At 32.1% G+C, this 22,276-nt stretch overlaps 2 protein-coding genes and 1 non-coding gene across 3 annotated transcripts; 2 read left to right on the forward strand and 1 right to left on the reverse strand.

Annotated features, from left to right (window-relative positions):
* The first annotated feature begins 10,281 nt into the window (after positions 1 to 10,281).
* LOC105117024 (formin-like protein 18) lies at positions 10,282 to 11,601 on the forward strand. The gene has a single exon (XM_011014557.1). The coding sequence runs from the start codon at positions 10,412 to 10,414 to the stop codon at positions 11,318 to 11,320; it is 909 nt and encodes a 302-aa protein (XP_011012859.1). The 5' UTR covers positions 10,282 to 10,411; the 3' UTR covers positions 11,321 to 11,601.
* Positions 11,602 to 14,698: 3,097 nt separating this feature from the next.
* LOC105117025 (60S ribosome subunit biogenesis protein NIP7 homolog) lies at positions 14,699 to 15,523 on the forward strand. The gene has a single exon (XM_011014558.1). It carries the CDS (start codon positions 14,901 to 14,903, stop codon positions 15,462 to 15,464), a length of 564 nt encoding a protein of 187 aa, XP_011012860.1. The 5' UTR covers positions 14,699 to 14,900; the 3' UTR covers positions 15,465 to 15,523.
* Positions 15,524 to 21,175: 5,652 nt separating this feature from the next.
* Positions 21,176 to 21,246, reverse strand: TRNAG-CCC (transfer RNA glycine (anticodon CCC)). The gene has a single exon. It is a non-coding gene; the product is annotated as a tRNA-Gly (tRNA).
* Positions 21,247 to 22,276: the final 1,030 nt, after the last annotated feature.

A 22,276-nucleotide genomic window follows, 5' to 3' on the forward strand; every position in this document is an offset into this window, starting at 1 on the left:
CTTCAAATCAACCCAAACACAATCCATGATCTTACATGTCCACACAACAAATAACAATTGATTTATTTTGGGCAATCCATTGATCCAAGAAGGCAAGCACATGGATGGAAAGCTGGAGGGGATATTTTAACATTATTTTGGATCAAAAAGAAGAAGGAGACACCTCATAAATGAGGAAGAAAAACGTGCACCAAAGTAGTTGTAAAGCTGTCTTGATTTGATTTTTCAGAACACCTTTCGGTGTTTTGCCCATAACTTTTGACTCAGATGTCCAAATGAGCTGTTCTTTAATTATTTGGAAAGGTGACAGAATTGCCTATAAATATGTCTCTAATAGACTTCTCCAAAAGAAGCTTCTAAGAGGGTCGAATTGCTGTCCAAAGTTAGAGTCAGATTTGTCCCTGAATTTTTTCTAAAATTGTATTGTGTTCTTCTTTATAGATTTTGGTTCTTTAGTTTGTAAAACTTATTATTTCAGTTGGATTCAAGTTCTTTCATGTTTATTGAAGTGTTCTTATATATAATCATGGTTGGCTAAACTCTTTCTTGGATCCAAATCAAGGATAATGGTGATTGAAGTGAGTTCTTTAGGATATGAATGAATCTTAATGTTTATCTTCTTATTTTCTTCATGAATGATTTATTATTGTAAAGAAATTTTAGAAATCATTTAGGTAATGTTATAATCTTGAATTTTTATGCACAAACTTTAGTTTTGGTATAGAGATTGCTTGATTCAATGTCTTACTTAATATGAAAGTACTTGTTCATTCTTAAGCAATAATCAATCTTCATCTTTCTAATCTTCATTGTAATATCTTCCGATCTAATATCACCATCGTTGAGATTAGGTTGAGTTATCTTATATATGTTGAAGAAATCACCAATACATCACCATTAAAATTGATTTGGACCAAAACTTACTTTTCTTGTCATTTAAAATCTATTTACATTTTTTTTTATCTTTGAAAACAAATCCATCAATTATTTTCAACCAAGTTATTGTTAATTTAATTTCTCTTGAGTTTTTTTTTGTTACTTAGCTTAATTTCCAGATCTAGCTCTCTGTGGATATGACCTCGATCTTACCGAGTTAATTGCTACATCGCACACTCGTGCACTTGCGAGTTAAAACAAGCCGATCATAAAAAGCGGTCAAGCATTAGTCATATTAATTTTCAGATCAAAGTTATCTTCTTGCTTTCTCTCTACATCTTTGTAATGTTCAAGTTTTCTTTCATGCTATAGTAATCTCTTGTTTATGCTCTTTCATTTCCTTTCCTATACTTAGTTAGCTTATATTATGTTTATGTTCTTATATTGCTTATTTATGTTTTTCTCCTTTTTAATGTTTAGCTAAGTTAATTATGTCAAGGTGAAAAGGTTTCTCTAATGGTGTTAGAATAGGTATAATATAAACTCAACATGAGCTTTAAATGTTTATATCCAAGAAAGATTGTTATTAACATGTTTTATCTTTTTATCTTACTAATTCTTAATGCCTTGCTTATTAAATGTTTAATTTAGATTTGTGTTGTATAATATTTGGTACATCAAATGCTTGATCTTTCATAGTTTTCGGCCGAAATCGTTATTATGATAGAAACTTGATTTGTTGTTAACATAAACTAGCAACATGAATACTTGATGATATTTATAAGTATGGTATTACTTAGATAAGATAATTAATATGATCATGTTAGTAATTTATAATGAGCTAATAACGAGAAATCATCCGATTAGAACCTCCTTTGTGTGTGGTTTCTAGTTGAGTAATAAAAAGAGTTTATATTATATTTATTTGAAATACCATTAGTGAATCCTATAACCTTGACATATGTTTTGTTATTGTTTAATCCTTACATCAATATCACATCCCAAAACTTTCTTCAACTCTTTTTCTGTTATTATTCTCTTCAACTCTTTTTCTTTATTTGTAATTTATATAATTCACCTCCCTGTGGTTCGACCCCGGTCTTGCCGGGTTATTTTACTTTGTCACTCCTACACTTGGGATAAGACATCAATTCTTTGATCGTGTCATATACCTTACAGTATAAGCTATGAGAGTGCTAAGTATTTGTTGTGCCAAGTGTTATACAACATAAATCTAGATTAGTCATTCAACAAGTAAAGTATTAAAGAGTGAACAAGATAACAAATACAAAACATGTTAGTATCAAACATTAAAGTCCATATTAAGTTTACACTATACTTATTCTTACACCATTAGTGTAACCTTTTCACCTTGACATAATAAACTTAACTAAACATAATGAAAGAAAGAAAAATAAATAAACAAAATAAGAACATAAATAAGATAAAAGTTAACTAAGTAAATGAAAGAAAATAAAAGGTGTAAACTTGATATTAATGAAAGCAAAGCATAAACATTACAAAAAATACAAAGAGAGAAAGGAAGAGCATGATCTTGATCTGGAAACCAAGATGCCTAAATGCATGACAAAGAAAGAGTATGATATTGAAATGGAAACCAGTATGTCTAAATGCATGGCAAATACCTCTTTTTATAGGCCAAAATTAGAAACTATTGATTTGATAACTAATTAATGAGTGGGTGGCTAACTCTTGATTTGTTTATAATCCTTATCTTCTATTGTCTGCCCAAAACATCATTGATAATGTCAAAATTGGAACCACTTGAAAACATGAAAGTTTTAAGAAATTGTCTTAGCTTTCTAGGGTAAAAAATTAGGTTATTTGAACTTTTAGAACTCCAGATATGGGCCAAATATTGAACAATGCTCGGGCTGGAGGACAGATTCAGACTTCTTTGTTGTTGCTACAATTTGGACTTAAAAATAACCTTTTTAAATATTGGGCTCCATATAAAAGTTGTAGGCCTATGTCTTACCTTTCCATTCATATGAAGTAGACCTAAATTCGAGATCTATAGCTCCCATTAATCCAAGACTGCCTTCCCCATACACTAAATGTATCTTTCTCTTAGCTAGCACTTGACCAATTTGATTTGCTAATTCTAAAAACTCCTTTTCTTTTCTAGGACTAGATCCACCAAAAACACAAGCATTTCTTATGTGAAGACCTGAGAAACTTGTCATTTTTACACATTTCTATATTTGTTGAATGTATGGGTTGATTATAAATAAAAGGAAGGAAGAGAGGATTTTATAGATGAGAAATTGAAAAGGTAATCATACCATCTATATATAGGTTAGCTGGAGTCTCTCTCTCTCTCTCTCACACACACACACACATACTCTCTCTCTCTCTCTCTACTTATTTATTTATTTTGGAAAAAGCATGTGTATATACAGGTAGTTGTGATTGTAGCTCACATCTTCTCATGATTTTACGTCCAAGAATGACTTAAACACCCTCTATGGATTAGGGATAGACTTCTCATCCAATTTTCTTAAAAACTAACAAATAAGGTCTTTTTTAGTCAAATTTCCAAAACTATATCAAGCATCTTCTTTATGGAAATAGGGTCATAAATCATGAAATGCATAATACACATCTCCACTATGATGAGACTTAAAAGTCAATAGAAGATTATCTAAAGACTTTCTGTGTTTTGAAATAAATCCTACCTTTTGACAATTTTCACAGGTTTTGCAGAATACATGTGAATCCTTGAACATGGTGGGCCAATAAAATTCACTTTGTAAGAATTTTGCAGTTGTTTTATTTGATGAGAAATGACTTCCACATGCCTTAGAGTGATAAAATTTAATAACACTACTTACCTCATTGTTAGGAATGCAACTTTGAAATATTTGATTAGGACAATGTTTGAATAAGTAAGGGTCATCTCAATAAAAGTTTTGCACGTCGCTTAAAAACTTTCTTTTGTCTTGGTTATCCGAATGAGCTGACAAAAATCCTTCCCGACAACAGCGTCAAAAACATGACCCAACTAAAAAATTGATGTCTTCTCCCAAGTGCAGGAGTGTTAAAGTAATAAATAACCCGGCAAGACTAGGATCGAATCACAGGGAGGTTGATTGTATAAATTATAGATAACAAATAACACAACAATAATAATAACAACAATAATAGTAACAATAATATTAATAGTAGTAGTAGTAGCAGCAGCAGTAGTAGTAGTAGTAGTAATAATAATAATAATAATAATGAAGAAGAAGAAGAAATTGATGAGAACTTTGAGATGAAAGATTAACGTAAGGATTAAACAATGATAACAACAAATGTCAAGGTTAGAGGATCCACTAATAATATGTTAGATAAGTATAGTATAAACTCGTATTATTCAATTGGAAACCATACACAAAGGACATTTCAATCAGATTATAAATTGTTAATATAATTACATTAGTCATCTTATTCAATTAATGCTAATACTTGTAAATCTCGTCAAGCATTCATTATTATAACTTATGTTAACAACAAATCAAGTTCCTTTCATAGCTCAGGTGTCGGTTATACCATACAGTATGGGCTATGAAAGTGCCAAGCATTTGTTGTACCAAGTGTTATACAACATAAATTAAGATTAGTCATTTAACAAGCAAAGTATTAAAGAGTGAACAAGATAACAAATACAAAACATGTTAGTATCAAACATTAAAGTCCATATTGAGTTTACACTATACTTATTCTTACACCATTAGTGTAACCTTTTCACCTTGACATAATAAACTTAGCTAAACATAATGAAAAAAATAAATAAAAAAAATGAGAACATAAATAAGATAAAAGTTAACTAAGTAAAGGAAATGAATTGAAATACATAAACAAGATATTAATGAAAATAAAATTTAAGTATTACAAAAATACGAAGAGAGAAAGCAAGAGCATGATTTTGATTTGGAAACTAAGATGCCTAAATGCATGGCAAATGTCTCCTTTTATAGGCCAAAATTGAGAACTATTAATTTGATGACTAATTGATGAGTGAGTGATCAACTCTTGACTTGGTGACAATCCTTATTTTCTTTTATCTGTCCAAAATATCATTGATAACATTAGAATTGGAACCACTTGAAACATGAAAATTGTCGGAAATTGTCTCAACTTTTCAGGAAAAAAAATGGTGGTCATTTGAACTTCTAGAACTCCAAATATGGGCCAAACACTGAACAATGTTCGGGCTGCAGGACAGATTCAGACTTCTTTATTATTGTTATAATTTGGACTTGAAAATGATCTTATTAAATTTGGGCTCCATATGAAAGTTGTAGGTCTATGTCTTAACTTTCCATTCATATAAAGTAGACCTAAATCTGAAATCTATAGCTTCATAAAGGACCCAATTACCAAACAGTATTCTGGTTTGGACTGCACTGACATCTCTTTTCTAAGTCTGGTTATCTCTTCATCCTTTCAATTTCAATTCTTAAACTCATCAATTAATTTTTTCATTTACATGATAGACCTGTATCTAAAATGAATATTTATTATAAATTAAAGGTATTTTATATTATTAGATATGTTAATATGAAATATTTTTTATTTAAAAAATTATTAATACTTTAAATATAAAATATTAATAAAAATATACTTTTAAATTCTAATAACAAATTTTATTTTTTTTGTTCAGAATACTCCACAAGAAATGGTCATCACTTAAACCAATCTTTTTTTTTTTTATTTACGTGGGGTGTCCGGGCCAGCTTGCGCGCACCACGACTAATCCCCACGGCCCACTGAATACCCTGCAAACCCAGTAGGCATGTAAAGCACCGCGGGGGTGACAGACGTGCACGTCAGGGCTCGAACCCAGGTGCAGTGGAAGGAAACAAGCCCCTTCCATCACTAGACCATCCATTACTAACCAAGCTTGTATCACCTCTTGTTATTTTATTTATTTGTAGTACCAATTTTTCCTTTCTTTGCTAAGAATAATGTTAAACGTGAAGAAAACAACCTTCTTATTAAAGAACAGTTAACTGCTCTTATAATGTACTGATTTATTTTACTCATTTGCCACTTTTCAGGGTTTTGGCGTTCTGTGAAGAGTGGGGTTTTAGTATTTTTGGAGTGATCAAGTGCTTTTGCTAGGTGAGTTGACGTATTTTTTATACTAAACTTGGATGAATTGAAGTGGGACTTTAATTTGTGTGTGTGAAGATGGGGTCTGAGGACTTTAGGGGTTTGAGAGGTAGGGATGGTGGTGTGGATCACTGTGATAGGTTTGGTCGTTTTAGTGTTGAAGATGCATATAACAATAGTAAGAGTGGGGTTGGTATGATACTGATTCTGGAGAAATTGAATCTGTAGTTGAGGCTGCAAGAATGGGTTATGTTATGAGAAACAAGGAGTCTGGGATTCAGATACGAGCTGCGTGTTTGATGAAAAGGAGTTTGACAAGGAGTTTTCGATGTACCTTGGTTGCTTTTTTTGGAGATGGTAGCTATGGGTGGCTTGATCCGACGGAACTTGTTCAATTTGATTCTCATTATGTTGAGAAATCAAAGCAAACAAATGCGAAGGTCTTCCTGAAGGCTGTTGAAGAGATTAGAAGGAGGGCTGAGCTTGGTTTGTTGAGTCCGGAGTCTTTATAGTTTTAGGCCATTGCAAGTTGATGGGGTCCTTCAAGTTGATATCTGTGGGTACGAGGCTGGGGGGATGTACACTGTTGAACAAATTAAGAGCGCCAGAACTACATTACAGTCAGTCGAGATGCTTGACTTTAAAAGCAGATGGCATTGATGCCATGTATGAATTTTAGAAGGAGCGTTCCTTGGATCAAGAATGTAGCTACACTTCTTGCTTACCGGAGAGAAGTCGTTGAGGAGCATGACGAGACCCACTTCAAGGCCCTTGGATTGCGAAGTGCATTCCCTGCCAATTCAAGGGTGGTCTTGGCACGGGGGGTTAAGCTGCAATCTCAAGCTGTGGAATCTAATGGAACATACATGAGATGCACCTTTTATCAAGAAACAGAGTTTTCATGTGGTGAAGACCATCTTGCTAGCAAAAAAGTCATAACCATGGAAAAGAAAGCAGCTCTTGAACGAATTAATTTAGTGGATGCTAAAGTTGACTGCAATTTAAATTGCACATCGGTGGTTGGCGGATGGCAATTTTCTCAACTAGCAGAACCAAGATATCTTGAAGTGGCTGAAAATTACAAAGGATTGGACAAAAAGCCAAAGGTATGTGAACGACCTCGAATAGAGTTTTACTTCTGAGCAAACTACTAACAAGACAAAGAAAGAAACCGAGTTGGAAGCAGGGATGCAGTACTATCAATATAAATGCAATGAGAATGTGGGCTGTGAAACATTACCAAGACAATCAGCTGGAAAATCCCACCAGAAAGATGTACTTCACGAAGAGAATCTGCTGATGAACCAAGATGGAAAAAGCAATATGGGATGCCTCACAATTTCTCCTGATTCTCTGTCTCAGTTAGAATTGATTGACCCAAAAAGTACTAAAATGGAACTTCCTCTGTTGTTTGGTCTTCTGCTGTCTCTTGCTCTTAATCCTCCTCATGGTCTTGAACATTGTAGCTTTGTGAACTTGCTGCAGTTCTTGCAATTTCTATCTTTTGCTTGTCAAAAAGTTTCAGTTGTAGCACCTTTAGCAGAGTCTTGCAACATGTCACTTGCACTAAGCCTGCTAAGAGATCCAGTGGGGAGTGTGCTAGAGACCCGCCTGCTGCCTCAAAACCACCAAAAATGCGGTGCAAACATGATGATTATGCTAAGTTTACAGGTGAAAGAAACGTACTCGGTGTGAAAAAGTCGCCTTCAAAAAGATCAGGAAAACCCAGTGAACAATAGTCATTGTCCGCAGAAAAGAAGGCTGCCAATGAAAAGCCTTTGAAGTCCCAGGAAAGAGGCAGAGAAGAGACAGATATGAAAGTCCCATCAAGGTCAATTCAAAACACTCTTAAGAAGGTTGCAGCTCCAAGAAGGTTTGCAAAACCTACAATGCTTCTGATGCATGAGAACCATGAGGTTTAGTAATTTGTTCAAGCTTGTAATCAGAAACATATTCAACTTTGAGGAAGGGAACAACCACATGTATACCTCCAGCCAGATTTTATATATATATACACACGCACACACACACACACACACATACATACATATACCGATGTATTTGGGACAATGTTAAAGCTTCTTACAAGGTGCACCTCCCTTCTAACTAACTTGAAAAAACTCCTTTGGTTATGTTCCTTGCCATCTCTAAGCAATACTGAATATGAAGATTATCATCTAGAGCTTACATACAATGAGCAAAGACCTTTTTGGTAGTGAAGCTCCATGTAGAATGAGCTATGCTGACATTGGATAAAAACCACCGCTTTTAGGAATCTATTGACGAGAATTTAGATATTGGCTTGCCATAGGTTGTTGGTATAGTTATGGAACTTGATTGTCTATATATAATGCAATTTTTGTGCGGCCAGGATAGCACTTCTCGTTCTTGCTGCCCATTTAACAACAGTAATAGCATGAAAATGATCGAGGAAAGTAAGTCGTATCAAGTTCTCTTCATTCCGTGTTATCCGTGCCTCTATTTTATGAATATGTTTTATTATATCGTGTTTTTTTTTTTTTAATAAATTGACAAGCGCAAAGATGCTCTCTAAAAAAAAATATGAATCAATTAATTATAAAAAATTAAATCATAAAAGTGTTTTTATTACTAATGAAATATTTAAATAAAAAATTAACCTTTTTTTTTAAAGCAAAGAACTGCTAAATATACAAATATTTAACCCCCCAAGAAAATAAAAGCTTTGTATTTATAAACCAAGCTCACACGCTTGACTTTAAGAAAAAAACCTAGGTATCTTTTTTTTTTTAATTATTATTTATTTATTTTTTGGGAGGGGGTGTTTACAATTCATTTTTTAACCATTATTTACCTAAGACCACCTATATAAATCACTCAATAATCTCAAAACATCCAAAATCATTAAAAAAATAAAAATTCAAAAACATTAAAAAATAAAAACTAAACCAAATCCATCTTGTTATGATTAAAGAAAAACATCATCTTCAATGAACATTTCTTAAGAAAAAAAATCAATTAAAACAAAGATGTTTTTTTTAGTAATTGGATTATGACGAATTGATTATCTGTTTATTTTCAGGGAACATATATCTTATTTTTCAAACTTATTGATTGAAAATTGAATAAAACAAGATTTTGGACTATAATGAAAATTATGAAAACTTTGAGTTTGGCCAACTATTTTCACTGAGTTTTACATTATGACCCTTTTACTTTAAATTTTGTCTTACTACAACAATTTAAAATTTCATTTCTTAGAATTACATTGGACTAAAAAAAGAAATACAAAAAATCTAAGGATAAAATTGATAAAGAAAATAATAAAAAAAGAAAAAAAAAGAGAAGGAATCTTCATTATTCACATGATTAAAATCTATAAAAAAATCCAGTTGTTTTAGTTTAGAATTTTACATGATCCAAAGCTTACTCGTGGTTAGCTAGGTTCATCCGTGGGTTAATAGGTTAAATTAATTTTGTTTTTGGAGCATTGTTTGTATTTAAAAAAAAATAACTAATTTTAATTTTTTTTAAGAAAGGAAGCTCATAACTATATTATTTTAGTAAAAAATTAAAAAAAAAAATAAAGGGTTCAAAATGAAACTCAACGGAGTAAAAAATTTTAATTAACAAATCATTAAATTGATTTAGTTTGAGTTTTATAACTATATTGTAATTAGTAGATTGTTTATGTATGAGAGGTTTTATTATTAGTCTAATTAGTTGATCCAAAATTAATTGATCAGCTTTCTAATTTAATTTAGGTTGGATTTTCAAAAAAATCATTAAATATTACCCAGGTCGACCTCAGGTTGATCCTTAGATTTGGTTAACTTAATAAAAAACCTATTCACTTTTTTTTTTTAATTAAGAAAAGCTTTGTTTTAGTTTTTTATTTTATTTTTTTAAGTTAATCGTGGTTAGCTGTGGCTACCCCTAAATTCCGGTTTAACAACAACGTTGACTTGTCTCAACTGAAAACCTTCCAGATAAATAAATTAAAGACCAGTCACTTTACAGTTCACAACAAGCGCCTTTGAAATTTCAAAGTCGCAGCCCATAAAAATTTATGGGATTGGTCAAAAAATAAATAAGAAAAACTAAAATCAACGTGCATGACGACTAAAAAAAAAACCTTTGATGATAAAAAGGAATATCCTTCTTCGTAAAGGATTACTCATCAAAGAATCTCACAAAGTCATTAACCATGGTTAATAATTCATTATATCAAATTTATATCTATATCTAACCATGGTTACTCATTTTCTCATAAGAAGCTAACTCATAAGTCATAACCCACAAGCCACGAGAGGCGACTATATTGTCCCTGTTTTGCATGTATAATTTGTATACATATCCACCAGTGAGGTTTCCAAGTCACTTGCAAATTGCAACAGAAAATCACCAAACTCCATCTCTCTCTCTGTCTGTCTAAATGGGTGAAAGAACCTTAGAGATCAATGTCATCTCTGCAAGAGGTCTCAAAGACGTCAATTATATCTCAAAAATGGATGTCTATGCTGTTGTTTCAATCTCTGGTGATGACTCAAAACAAAAGCCAAAGCAAAAAACCAAAACCCCTGTAGATAGAGCTGGTGGCAAAAATCCCACTTGGAACTTCCCTATAAAATTCTCTATCCCTCCAACCCCACTTGCAGAAAACCGTCTAAATCTTGTTTTCAATCTTAAATGTGAGCGTGCTCTAGGAGATAAAGATGTTGGTGAAGTCAACGTGCCAGTAAAGGAGCTTTTGGATTCAGCTAGCGATGGTAAATCCATGAAATTTGTTAGTTATCAGGTAAGGAAACCATCAGGGAAACCTAAAGGTGAGGTTAGCTTTTCTTTTAAGTTTAGTGGGATTGAGAAAGTATTGGTGGCTGAAGTATCAACAGCAGCAGCAGCAGCAGCAGCGAAGGCTACTAATTCTAGTAGTCAACCTGTCACTGCATATGCTGCTGTGCCTGTTGTTGGACCTAGTTCTGTTCCTGATGCTGGAACTGGCTCATATCCACCGCCTCCACCCGGGAATGGATGTCCACCGCCTCCACCTGGTTATGGATATCCATCTCCACCGCCATATGGCAGATACGCGCCGCCTCCTCAACCGGGTTATGGGTACCCACCACCTGGATATGGATATCAACCTGCTCAAGGGGGATATAGGTATCCACCTGTTCAAGGGGGATATAGGTACCCACCACAAGTGCAAGGGCAGCAGCCACAAAAGAATAAATTTGGAATGGGCTTAGGGGCTGGATTGCTAGGAGGAGCTATTGGTGGGCTTTTGATCGGAGATATGGTGTCTGATGCTGGATTTGATGATGGTGGTGGTTTTGATTTTTGATTTTTTTTTATATATATGTTTCTTTCGGACTTGTGTTCATGGGATGGTAATGGTTGGTGTGGTAATAGTAGCTTTTGAATTGTCAGATCGTTGATCTTTTTCATCTTTTGAAGGGTGTGGTTTGTTGGGCCAAGAACACTAGTATATTAAATCACTTCACTCATTAAGATTTAGGCTTTTGAGTTGTATGTTTGGCATCATCCTCTACTCTATGTATAATGTATATGTAATACTCTACAAAGTTATAGTTCACAGTTCCTACAAAGTGATTTCATGTTCTTTATTTTCCATTCTCAAAAGTCTCCATTTTGAGTTAAATCAATACTGAAGTACTTAGAAGCGTAGTTGTTAAATCTTTATTGACGGGTTGGCTTGGAAATCTGGGATATGAAGCTTGATTTAGACCAAGTTTTTAGTTGAACTAAACTTGATATTAATTTGATGAAATGATTGACCAGTCAAAATGATTGACCATTGAAATTATTGAGTTAACATTAAATATATTTTTTTAAATAAAAAATAATTGATGCATTGATGCTCATGTCATGTTGATCGGTCCTACTAATCCAAGCCTGTCACCAGTCAGGTTTGAAATTCCAAAAGCTTTAATATGAGAAAATAAAAAAGAAAGCGCCAGTCTTGATCTTTTGTTGTTTCTAGCCTTGTCTACTTGAGATAGGCTGATGGTGGAGCCATGTTCAATCTCCAGGCATGTTTTGAAAAATTCCTTGTGAAGATGATGAAAAATACTTGGAAATTAAGTTCTTGCATATCCCTTTTCCATGGAAAACTGCTTCTTTGACGAAATTGATGTGAAATTTTGAATATTGGATAGATGAGATACCGTCAGAGTGACCGAATCGCCAAAAGGAACGTAACACAACTTTTCTACCAGGTCTTGAATCAGTCTGAATAGAAATGTCTCGCCGGCCGGAGATGGAAGCACCTGCCACAGTAGAAACTGATACATACTCTCAACTACATGAGCAAACACAGAACGAGTCATGCCATGCTCTCTCCAGAAGCAAGAAAATAGAATATACCGTGTCAAAACATGTTTACAAGAAGGATTGATGGTCTGTTCAAAATGAACCAAAAAACTGTCCGATCAATTGGCTGCAAGTGGTCATTTTACCAAAGATATCTTTTGCAGCAGAAGCAACAAGCAAGCAGCTGGATACAGGAGCAATCAATATTCTAATTCAAAATGAACCAAAAAAATCCATATGGAAGAGATTCTCAAGTGCACCTGTGAGTCGTAAATATGTAAATATTTTTTTTATTTTTTAAAATTTATTTTTAATATATACACATTAAAATTATAAATAATAATAATAATAAAAAATAATTAAAAAAAATATATTTAAAGTTTCTAAAAACATGTGGCAAGCATTCTCAAATACTACTATGTAAGATTAATAACGATCTACAATTTAAGTTAAAAGTGATATCCATTATTGTATGTAAAAGTTTGTTTAGTATGGTAGTTATGATTAATTTTTAAAATATTTTTATTTAAAAATATATTAAAATAATATTTATTTATTTTTTATTTATTTTGATATTAATATATCAACAGGATTTAAAAATATAAAAAAATAATAATTTAAAATAAAAAATATAAAAAAATTATTTCTTTCTAAAAGCATTTTAAAATATAAAAACAAATAACATCTAAGTACTCTGCGCGCTTGTCAGACGTGACGTGGACGTAAAGGTTTATACATCTCTCCAAACGCACCAGTTTCCGTTAATTGCAAGGCATAGTTCCCAAGGATACATTTTGCAGAAGCAAGAAAACAAATGAGCCGAAGAATATTTGAAAATCCAGGCGGAGAAAACATATCAAACCTAACCAAAAAGCTGTGTATAGCTCACCTATATAACTGGAGCTTTCAAGACCCTGCATTCATATCTCATTTCTTTTCAGCCAAGATCTTCTGGTTTGTTAGGCTAATTTTACCCATGGCACTCAACGTTCATGGTATCCCTATGTCCACATGCACAGCCCGTGTATTGCTTTGCTTATCTGAGAAAGGCCTGGAATATGAACTGGTGCCGGTCGACGAGATGTCTAAGGGAGCCCATAAGCAACAACCTTATCCATCTTTAAATGTAAGATCAACTTAGTGTTCCCTGATCTTTGAAATACAATTTACACAAGTATTGACAGAAATTTCATTTCTTTCTTGCTTGTAGCTATTTCGACAAATACCTGCATTCGAAGATGGATGGTGATTATGTCTCTTTGGCGAGATCATTTGCATCCTTAATCTCTAAGCAAACCAATAACGCTATCCTACATAACTTGTTTGTACATACTTTTGCACTATTGTCAGAATCACGAGCAATTTGCAAGTACTTGGGACTTAAACACAGGGAGATAGGAACAGATCTCCTCCGGTCTAGCAGCTTTACAGAGTCCAGCATTGTCGACGTATGGATGGAAGCAGAGGCTCACCAATTTCTGCAATCATTGGACAAATTATTGTCAATCCCGCATTCCGACTTGTTCCGGATGAGAAGGTCATCGGAACTGAATTGTAGAAGCTGGGAAAAGTTCTTGATGTGTACGAGGAGAGGTTGTCTAAATGTAGATATCTTGCAGGTGATTATTGCACAATGGCAGATATGAACCACATTCCTTACCTTTTTTACTTCATGAAGACTCCTTATGCAACTGCTGTAACTTCTCGCCATCAAAGTTACATCAGGCATGACGCTCTAGGATACTTTTTTCTTTCTTTCTTGTGACAATAAAGGATACTGTATACAACCCTGTTTTCACTGCCATGCTCTCTAAGCAAGGAATTGGTTATCCGTGTCTGTTGATTTTGATCTACTTGATCATTTGCCAATGGCATATTGGTAATGATACTAGAGGAACATAATCATCATCATTTAGCTTTGGCATTAGCTAACTCCGCTTTTTGACAATCTTAGTAGTGAAATGAGCAGCACTGTGCACACATTCATCCTAATGGAACCAGCTGAATAGTTTAACAAAAGAAGTGCAATTAGACCTAAATCAGCAGTAAATGCCAAAAACTATTTTCAATTAACTGGTATTCTAGCTGTTCATCGAACTGATTTGTTGAATCAAGAGTTGGATAGTACAACAGTTTACCTTTTAAGGCTGCTCAATTTAAAATAGAAGCGTAATATATGAAGTCAAGTGTAATATAGTTGAGGATGGAATACGAGCTGGTGCCTTTTGACTTGCTAAGCGGAGCTCATAAATAGCAATCTTTTCTCTTTCTGAATGTAATATCAAGATCATTAACAGAAAAAAATATATGGGCATTGCTACTATATCTGGGCAAGGCTTTATATCTACTCGGGTAGCCTTCCTCTAGTGCTTTAAAAGATATATATGGTCTATGGCTCTTTTATGTCATTATAAGCAAGATCTGGCCCAGTATGCTTACGTAAAATTAATCAAAATTTGAGGGGCAAATGGCCGCTGAAGTCTAAAACCCTAGACAAGAGCATAACCAAAGCAAGAACCTCACCTTTGTTGCAGCCTTGAATCCTCAATCTACTTCTCCTCCTCCTCTCGACAAATCAGGAAACCAAAAAAATGAGACCTTTAGACGAGAAAGAAATGGGTGAAGTCTTCAAGAAACTGATGTTGTTCACAGGAAACAACCTCAAAAACATCATTGAAAACCCCTCACATGAAGGGCCAGACCCGAACCCAGGTCGGTACTGCTTCAGGCTCCTCAAAAACAAGGTATTTTACATCAGTGAATCTCTAGTGAGGCGAGCAACAAACATTGGACGCAAAAATTTGGTATCTTTAGGTACTTGTATTGGGAAATTCACTCACGGGGGTGGTTTTAGATTGACTGTTCAGTCACTGAATTTGTTGGCTGCTAATGCTAAACATAAAGTTTGGTTAAAACCCACTTCAGAGATGTCTTTTCTGTATGGGAATCATGTGTTGAAAGGTGGGCTAGGGAAGATTACTGATAGTATTAATAGAAATGATGGGGTTGTTGTGTTTTCTATGAGTGATGTGCCTTTGGGGTTTGGAACTGCTGCAAGGTCGACACAGGAGTGTAGAAAGTGTGATCCTAATGGGATTGTTGTGCATCACTATGCTGATATTGGCGAGTATTTGAGAGACGAAGATGATCTTTGAGAATGATCCTGGAGCTTTCTGGGATTATGGTTGCTGTTTCTGCCGCTGCAGCTGCTACTGTTCTTGTTCTTGGTGCTGGTTTAAGAGAGTTATGGGAGTTAATGTAAGCGGGAAGTTGGTATAATTTGTATTAGAATGAGTGTTTTTTTTTTTTTTTTGGTGGTTCTCTTGTGAATGTTAATGAGCTTGAAGCTTTTCTTCTATGGGTTTTGGCTCTATGTCAATTTTAATGAGTGTAGTACTTGCGTTTTTTTTCCTCTTCTGATTTAGATAGAATAAAGTCAAGTGTATATCTTCAAGTTTAGTGATTTAAATGCTTTTCATGATTGAACGAATGCAAGCAATGAAATCTTTAGTTTAGTTATTTGGATTGCAATGAACATTTGCTGCATTAATTCCTCTGCCTCCTCAAGTTGTGTACCCACACAACTTATGAGATGCACATTGGAAAAGTTAGTTTGTAGAATGTTTAGGCTGTTCTGGTTTACTTTTTATATTTGCTTGTTTTTCTGCAGGATAGGTGCTTGTGCGTGCTAATCATGCCAAACAAACAAGTAATTGATATTTGAGATTGTTTCTCTGGCATTACCAATTAAATGATTGAGTGAATTAAATTTTGTTGAACAAAAAGATTTTTTTTTTTCATTTTTCTAATGGGCGTATGAAATGTGTATTTCATTAGAATGCTGATACGTTAATTAGTATGAACTAGCTTTAGTCGTGTTACTAGCATATCCAACCTCTCCTATTCTGCTAATGTACCTCATCTGGTAGTACTGTTCTGTTTTCTAGCTGGTGGGGTTAGAAAAACTTAACTAATGGTTCGTGAAGAACAATTGTCGGGCAGTTATGCATGCAGCCATCTAGTGGAAACACAATGCTGTAGGGTAGTAATAACTATGCAGTATGCAGTTTGATAATGTGATCCAGGAAAATAAATGGAACAATATTGTGTTTATTTTCATGATTGAGATTATCTTTAATCTTTTTACATGTTCATCGTTAATGATTTGCTATTTTAGCATGTATTCTTAACTGAGTTACAGATGAATTAGTTAAAGATTGCTTTATTGTCTGAGCATCAGATTGAGTTCTGAACTTATTTTGGCATATTATAGACACCATGTGTAGATTAAGTGATACTATTTTGTTATGTATGTAATGAAGAGAGGTTCACACACACACACACACACAGACATAGTGCATGCTATAAACAATTTTAAACTAAGCCACGCTGGATACCGATCAGATAGATGTAACACAGCTTAAGTTTTTTCCTTCATTTCTTAATAAAAATTGGAATGCTTCTCCGAAAAGGGCAACTGCTTGTGGAGTGGCTTCCTGGTATTGTTCCGTGTGCAGTCTGGTAGGACTCCTTTCCTTTGGTCATATGCTTCACGTTAAGTTTTAGCATACAAGTTCAAATACTTACAGACCATAGTCAGCTATGTATTCAGCTTAATAAGGCCATACTTGCACATCTTTTCTACTTCAGAATTAGATATGACTATTGTGGTACTTTCTGTGCTGCTCTGTATTTCAAGCTGCATCTCTTATATTCAGTGTTCATTATAATTCCGAGATATTTTGTCTGAAAGCAGACAACTCGTCGTGGAGATTAATATCTATCTTCATGGTTGGAGATTACTATCGAGCCCGTTTGGTTGGTATTGTGGTTGGGGATGTGTTTTGCCCCAACCACAATATTCTGCTTGGTTACAAAAAGTAACTCTGCGTTTGGCACCTCAACCACAGATAACAAAAAGCTACAAATTGTAGCTTCTCATCCAAGGTTACAAAATGCTGCGTTTTGCACGTCAACCACAGGCAACAAAAAGCTACAAATCGTAGCTTACAAACTGCGTTTCATCCTTCTCATTGACCGTTAAAAAAAAAAAAACCCAGAAATCTTGACAACAATAACCCAAGTAGATGTTTGTCACAGATCTGCAAAAACCATGTCTATGCAAGCACCACTCGTAACCCATTTCCTAAACCCATCAAGCTGGACTCTTCAGTGTCGACCTTCTTCTCGCCAACTAGAAGGCCGCAACCCAAGTTTCTTTAGTTTTTTTAACTAAAAAACTCGAAATATCGGTCCGATTCAAGCCGAGATTCAAGCTGTCATTGTTGGGTCTAGTTGTTGAGCTTTGTAAGGTCTGAAAATTCGTTGGTTTGGCTAGAAGCTTCAAACCCCATTTCAGATAACTACTGCTAAAAAGACAGTGGTTGCTGTCATACATGATATTCACGAAGCCATTAACTGAGCAGCATGGAATAGGGCTGCTGCTCATTGCCGTGAGAATTATATTGAAAATGGTTCCTCCAGATTATAAAACCGCAAGTAGGAGTGCACCTAGAAATGAGAAGTCCCATTTTAAAGAAGCGATAAGTTTATCAGAGAGCAGGAAAGGTGAAGGAGATGGAAAAAAGGCCTTTAGTGTAAAGACCAAGGTCTTAGAGTTTTTTGGTTCTTCTTTATATTTTTTTTCCTTGAATTTTTTCTTGGCTTCTCATTAAACCCAGGAAGGGCATGGAGGATAGGAATAACAAAGTACTTCAGGAAAGAAGAGATAATAGACATGCTAGCTACTCGTAATGTAAATTTCAGTGATGAAATGTTTTACCTTTCTATGTTTTTGAAATTAAATTTAATTGATTTATATTCATTTATCTATTTATAATAAGGTGAAAGAAGAGAGAATTAATAAGTAATTCAGAATCACTTTCAAAGAAATTTGAATTTTTTTTATTTTTTACTTTAAATTAATATTTTTTTTATGTTTTCAAATCATTTTAATGTAATAATATCAAAAATAATTTTTTAAAAATAACAAATATTATTTTTAATATATTTGAAATGAAAAACACTTTGAAAAACAATCACTACCACACTCCTAAACATTCATATCGGTTTAGGCAAGAAGGGAATATAGTGCATATAACACAAGTTTATTTTTCTAGAGGAAATTAATAATTTCAAAATAAAATTTTCAAAGCCTTAAAGATAATTAAATGAGAAAAATGTCATGTTTATTTCACTATTTTTTTAGATAACCTTTTCATGTAATAGCTAAAAAATTTATTAATTATTCTTGTAGAAAAATATTATTTTATAAATGTTATATATCCAAATGAATATAGATTTTAAATTCATATAAAGATATAGAATATCATTTGCTAGATTTTTGACGAGGAGAACAACTGATATGTCACAAAACGTTATTTAATCATGCGCATTAATATGCAATGTGATTGAATATAAATTTGGAGTGTGAAAAATGAGATAAAAATTTATAAAAAATATCTTTTTATCCTTATAAAATATAATTTTAAATTGTAGTTGCATTAATGACAATATATATCTATATTAGAAAAAAAAAATATCAAGATAATCATGTATTTATAGAATCTGATCCCCATTTAAATTTTGTTCATGATGAGATTTTAATTGATATCATGTTATATTCATAAAAACCGTCGAATAGATGATGTTTATGATAAAATTATAGCTAGTTTAATAAGACAATAAAATTAGTTTATATTTCAAGAGGTATGCAAAATTAATAATAAGGATTACATTTTTAATTGGACTAACTTTGCAATTGGTATATTTATTATTAGTATTTGTTTTTTGTTAATCTAGGATCTTAATGTTATTTTGCTATATTTTTTATGTATTAATCATATATTATATAATTTGAAGATAAAAAACTACTATGTCTTTTTAATAATTTTATTATCAACAACAATTTCCACTATAATTTTAAAATATTTTAATTCAACCAATATTTTTTATTTAATAATAATTTTAATTAAATATATATATTTTAATTCAACCAATACGGTTTTTTGCAGTATGAGAAGTTGCACCGCAGAATATGGTGCATGAACGTGGCATTAAGAATATTCAATTTTTCAGAAGCATGCAATATGTTTTATTGTTAGAATTTTATTGACCTTTACATATATGTGTGTGTGTGTGTGTGGAAGAACAACCATTTTGCGAGCTCCAACAACGAGGACATGACCTTTACATATTCCTAAGTCGCAATTTGATATACCAACCTTGGATCTCCGGTTCTCGCACAATTCCTGTCTACTGGCAAGCGTCTAAAGCATAAATTAACAAAACACTGCGAAATATAGCAAAATTACTGTAGCCACGTATGCAAAACCCAAGAATAATATTCTTTTTTAATTTTATTTCTCAATAATTTCGTATTTTTTAGTTTTTTTAATTTTAATTTTTAATATTAAATTATTTTAAAAATTATAATTTATGATTTTTTTGTTGAGATATATATTAGTTTTATATTTTTTTAATTTCAACATTTAACATTAAATCTTTAAAATTAGATTTTTATATTTTATTTATTTATTTTGTTTTTATGAATTTATCATGATTTTATAAATTAAGTCACGGTGAGTTTAATGTACTAACCCGGATTGACTTAATTTATTTTTTGTTGTTTTTTAATTAATTTTTTATTTTATTATTCAATATTGAGTTGATTAAAAATTAAGTTTTGCAATTTGTTTAGATTTATTTTATATAAGATTATTTTAATCTCATGATCCAGGTTGTGGATTTGACAAATTGACACGAGTTAACTCAGTTAATTTTTTTGGATCCTTTTTAAATTTTTTTAAATTGAACTTAGTAATTTTTTTCTATTTATTTTTTATAGAATTGTCCTGATCTCATTATCAGGGTTGCGGGTTTAACAGGTTAACCAGATTTATTTTTTGGTCCTTTTTAAATTAAACATATTTCATTCTTCAAAAACTTAATTTTTTTTAATTTAGTTTTTTTTAATTTTATTATTTAATATTAAAAATTTGACATTCTATTTGTTCTCCAATTTTCTTCATGTGTAGTATCTTGCTATTATAAATTAGTTTTTTTTATTTGACTTCAACTTTCAATATTGAATTTATTAGAAATGATGTTATAATTTTTTATTTTATTTTTATAAAGTTATCTTAGTATCATAGTATAAGTCATGAATTTAAAAGGTTAGCTTGAGTTAATTTAAGTTTTTTTTTTAATTACTTTTTTATTTCATTTATTTAATACTTGATTGATTGAAAATTAAATTTTGTAATTTATTTCGATTTTATTTTTATGAGAATATCTCAATTTTATGTTTTGAGTTGCGAGTTTGACAAATTAATCAAGATTAACTTGGTATATTTTTTTTATTTTTTTATTATTTTTAATTTCATCACTCAATATTGGATTTATTAGAAATTAAATTTTATAATTTATTTTTATTTACTTTCTATAAAATTATTATAATTTTATAACTTAGTTCATGGATTTAATAGGTCATTCGAGGTTAATATTTTTAGATCACCATCTTAATATTTAAAATAAAATATATCATCCAATATATTATTATATTTTAAGTGAAAATTTTTTTTAATTAAAAATACATTAATATCACTTAAATATTATTTTTACATTAAAAAGAATTAATCTGATCTAGTAAAATCTAAATACCCGTTGGATACATTCATTGAAGTGAGATGAAAAAATTAGGGCCTGGTTGCATTGCTAGCTGAATAGCATAACATGGGTTAGGAGTGTTGGGAATCATTATAATTTTGTATAGATATGGTTCGAAAAAGGAGGTTTAAACAAAATTATAAATTGTAGCTGAAAATAAACAAAAAAGTATCAACTATAATGTTAAGGCATCAAACATTGCGCATCCGGGGAATCGAACCCCGGTCAGTACCGTGGGAGGGTACTATGATACCACTACACTAGATGCGCTGCTTGTCCACCTGGCTTAAATTAAAATATTACATTATATATCAAGCCTGAGGTTCCTTCTTCGTCCTTTTTAATACCAAGCAATATTTTTATATTAGTTTATATATTAATTAAGATTACTCTTTTTAAATGGTACTAAAATTACACATTTCATGTTAATTTATTATATTAAAAAAATTTTAATATTTTTTTACAAAAAATTTTTAAACTTCCGGTTAAAAAAATAGAGCAGGAGGTGTTTGGTAAGCAGGACAAACAAGAAAATATATATATAGGAAAACAATATAGAAAAAAAACAAATAAAAAGAAGATAAAAGTAAACGAACATAAGTACATTTAACTTTAATCAAAATATATTATTAGGAATTATGGAATATGAACAGGAAGCAAACCATCCCCTAATTAATTTGTTCTTAAGGGGGAATTGAATTGATCCTACATTCTCAATGTTTCTTAGCACTTTATTGTCTGTATCACTGTAAACGGCCCCATCCTTTCTCCTTTAATCAAAGTTAGGCATAAATTAACCTAATTATAGTAGAAAATTTATTCTCTTTATGGTCGATTCGTTTTTCCTTCTTTTTTTTTTTTATAGAAGAAAACTTCCCATTGATCTCTGCCCGAAAAAGAATAACTCAACTTTTAATGATTTTCTCATGCAATTAATAATATAGTCTTAAAATCCGATCCAATTTAAAAAAAGAAACCAAATTTCTTTAATTTTTAGAAAGAATTAAAATAATGTCATTTTGTTAATTGCTGGATTTGTAATTGGATCAACTATATTTTTTTTTAATTTTCTTCGACCCAAACAGATTCCCAGCTCCATATGTTTTGAGTTAGCCCACCAAATTATTTATAATAATGCTTAATTAGAATGTGTTGCCAGAGAGAATAAGTTCACGTATAAGAGAATGGGCCATACTTAATTTATTTATGTTGGAGATACTCAAGCAAGTGATTGATTAAGGTGGATAATTGTCTAAAATCTCACTTTTAAGAGAGAACCTTTTCCTTTGATTTGTATACA

Source organism: Populus euphratica, unplaced genomic scaffold (assembly GCF_000495115.2).
Source record: "Populus euphratica unplaced genomic scaffold, PopEup_1.0 scaffold1146.1, whole genome shotgun sequence".
NCBI classification, from domain to species: Eukaryota; Viridiplantae; Streptophyta; class Magnoliopsida; order Malpighiales; family Salicaceae; genus Populus; species Populus euphratica.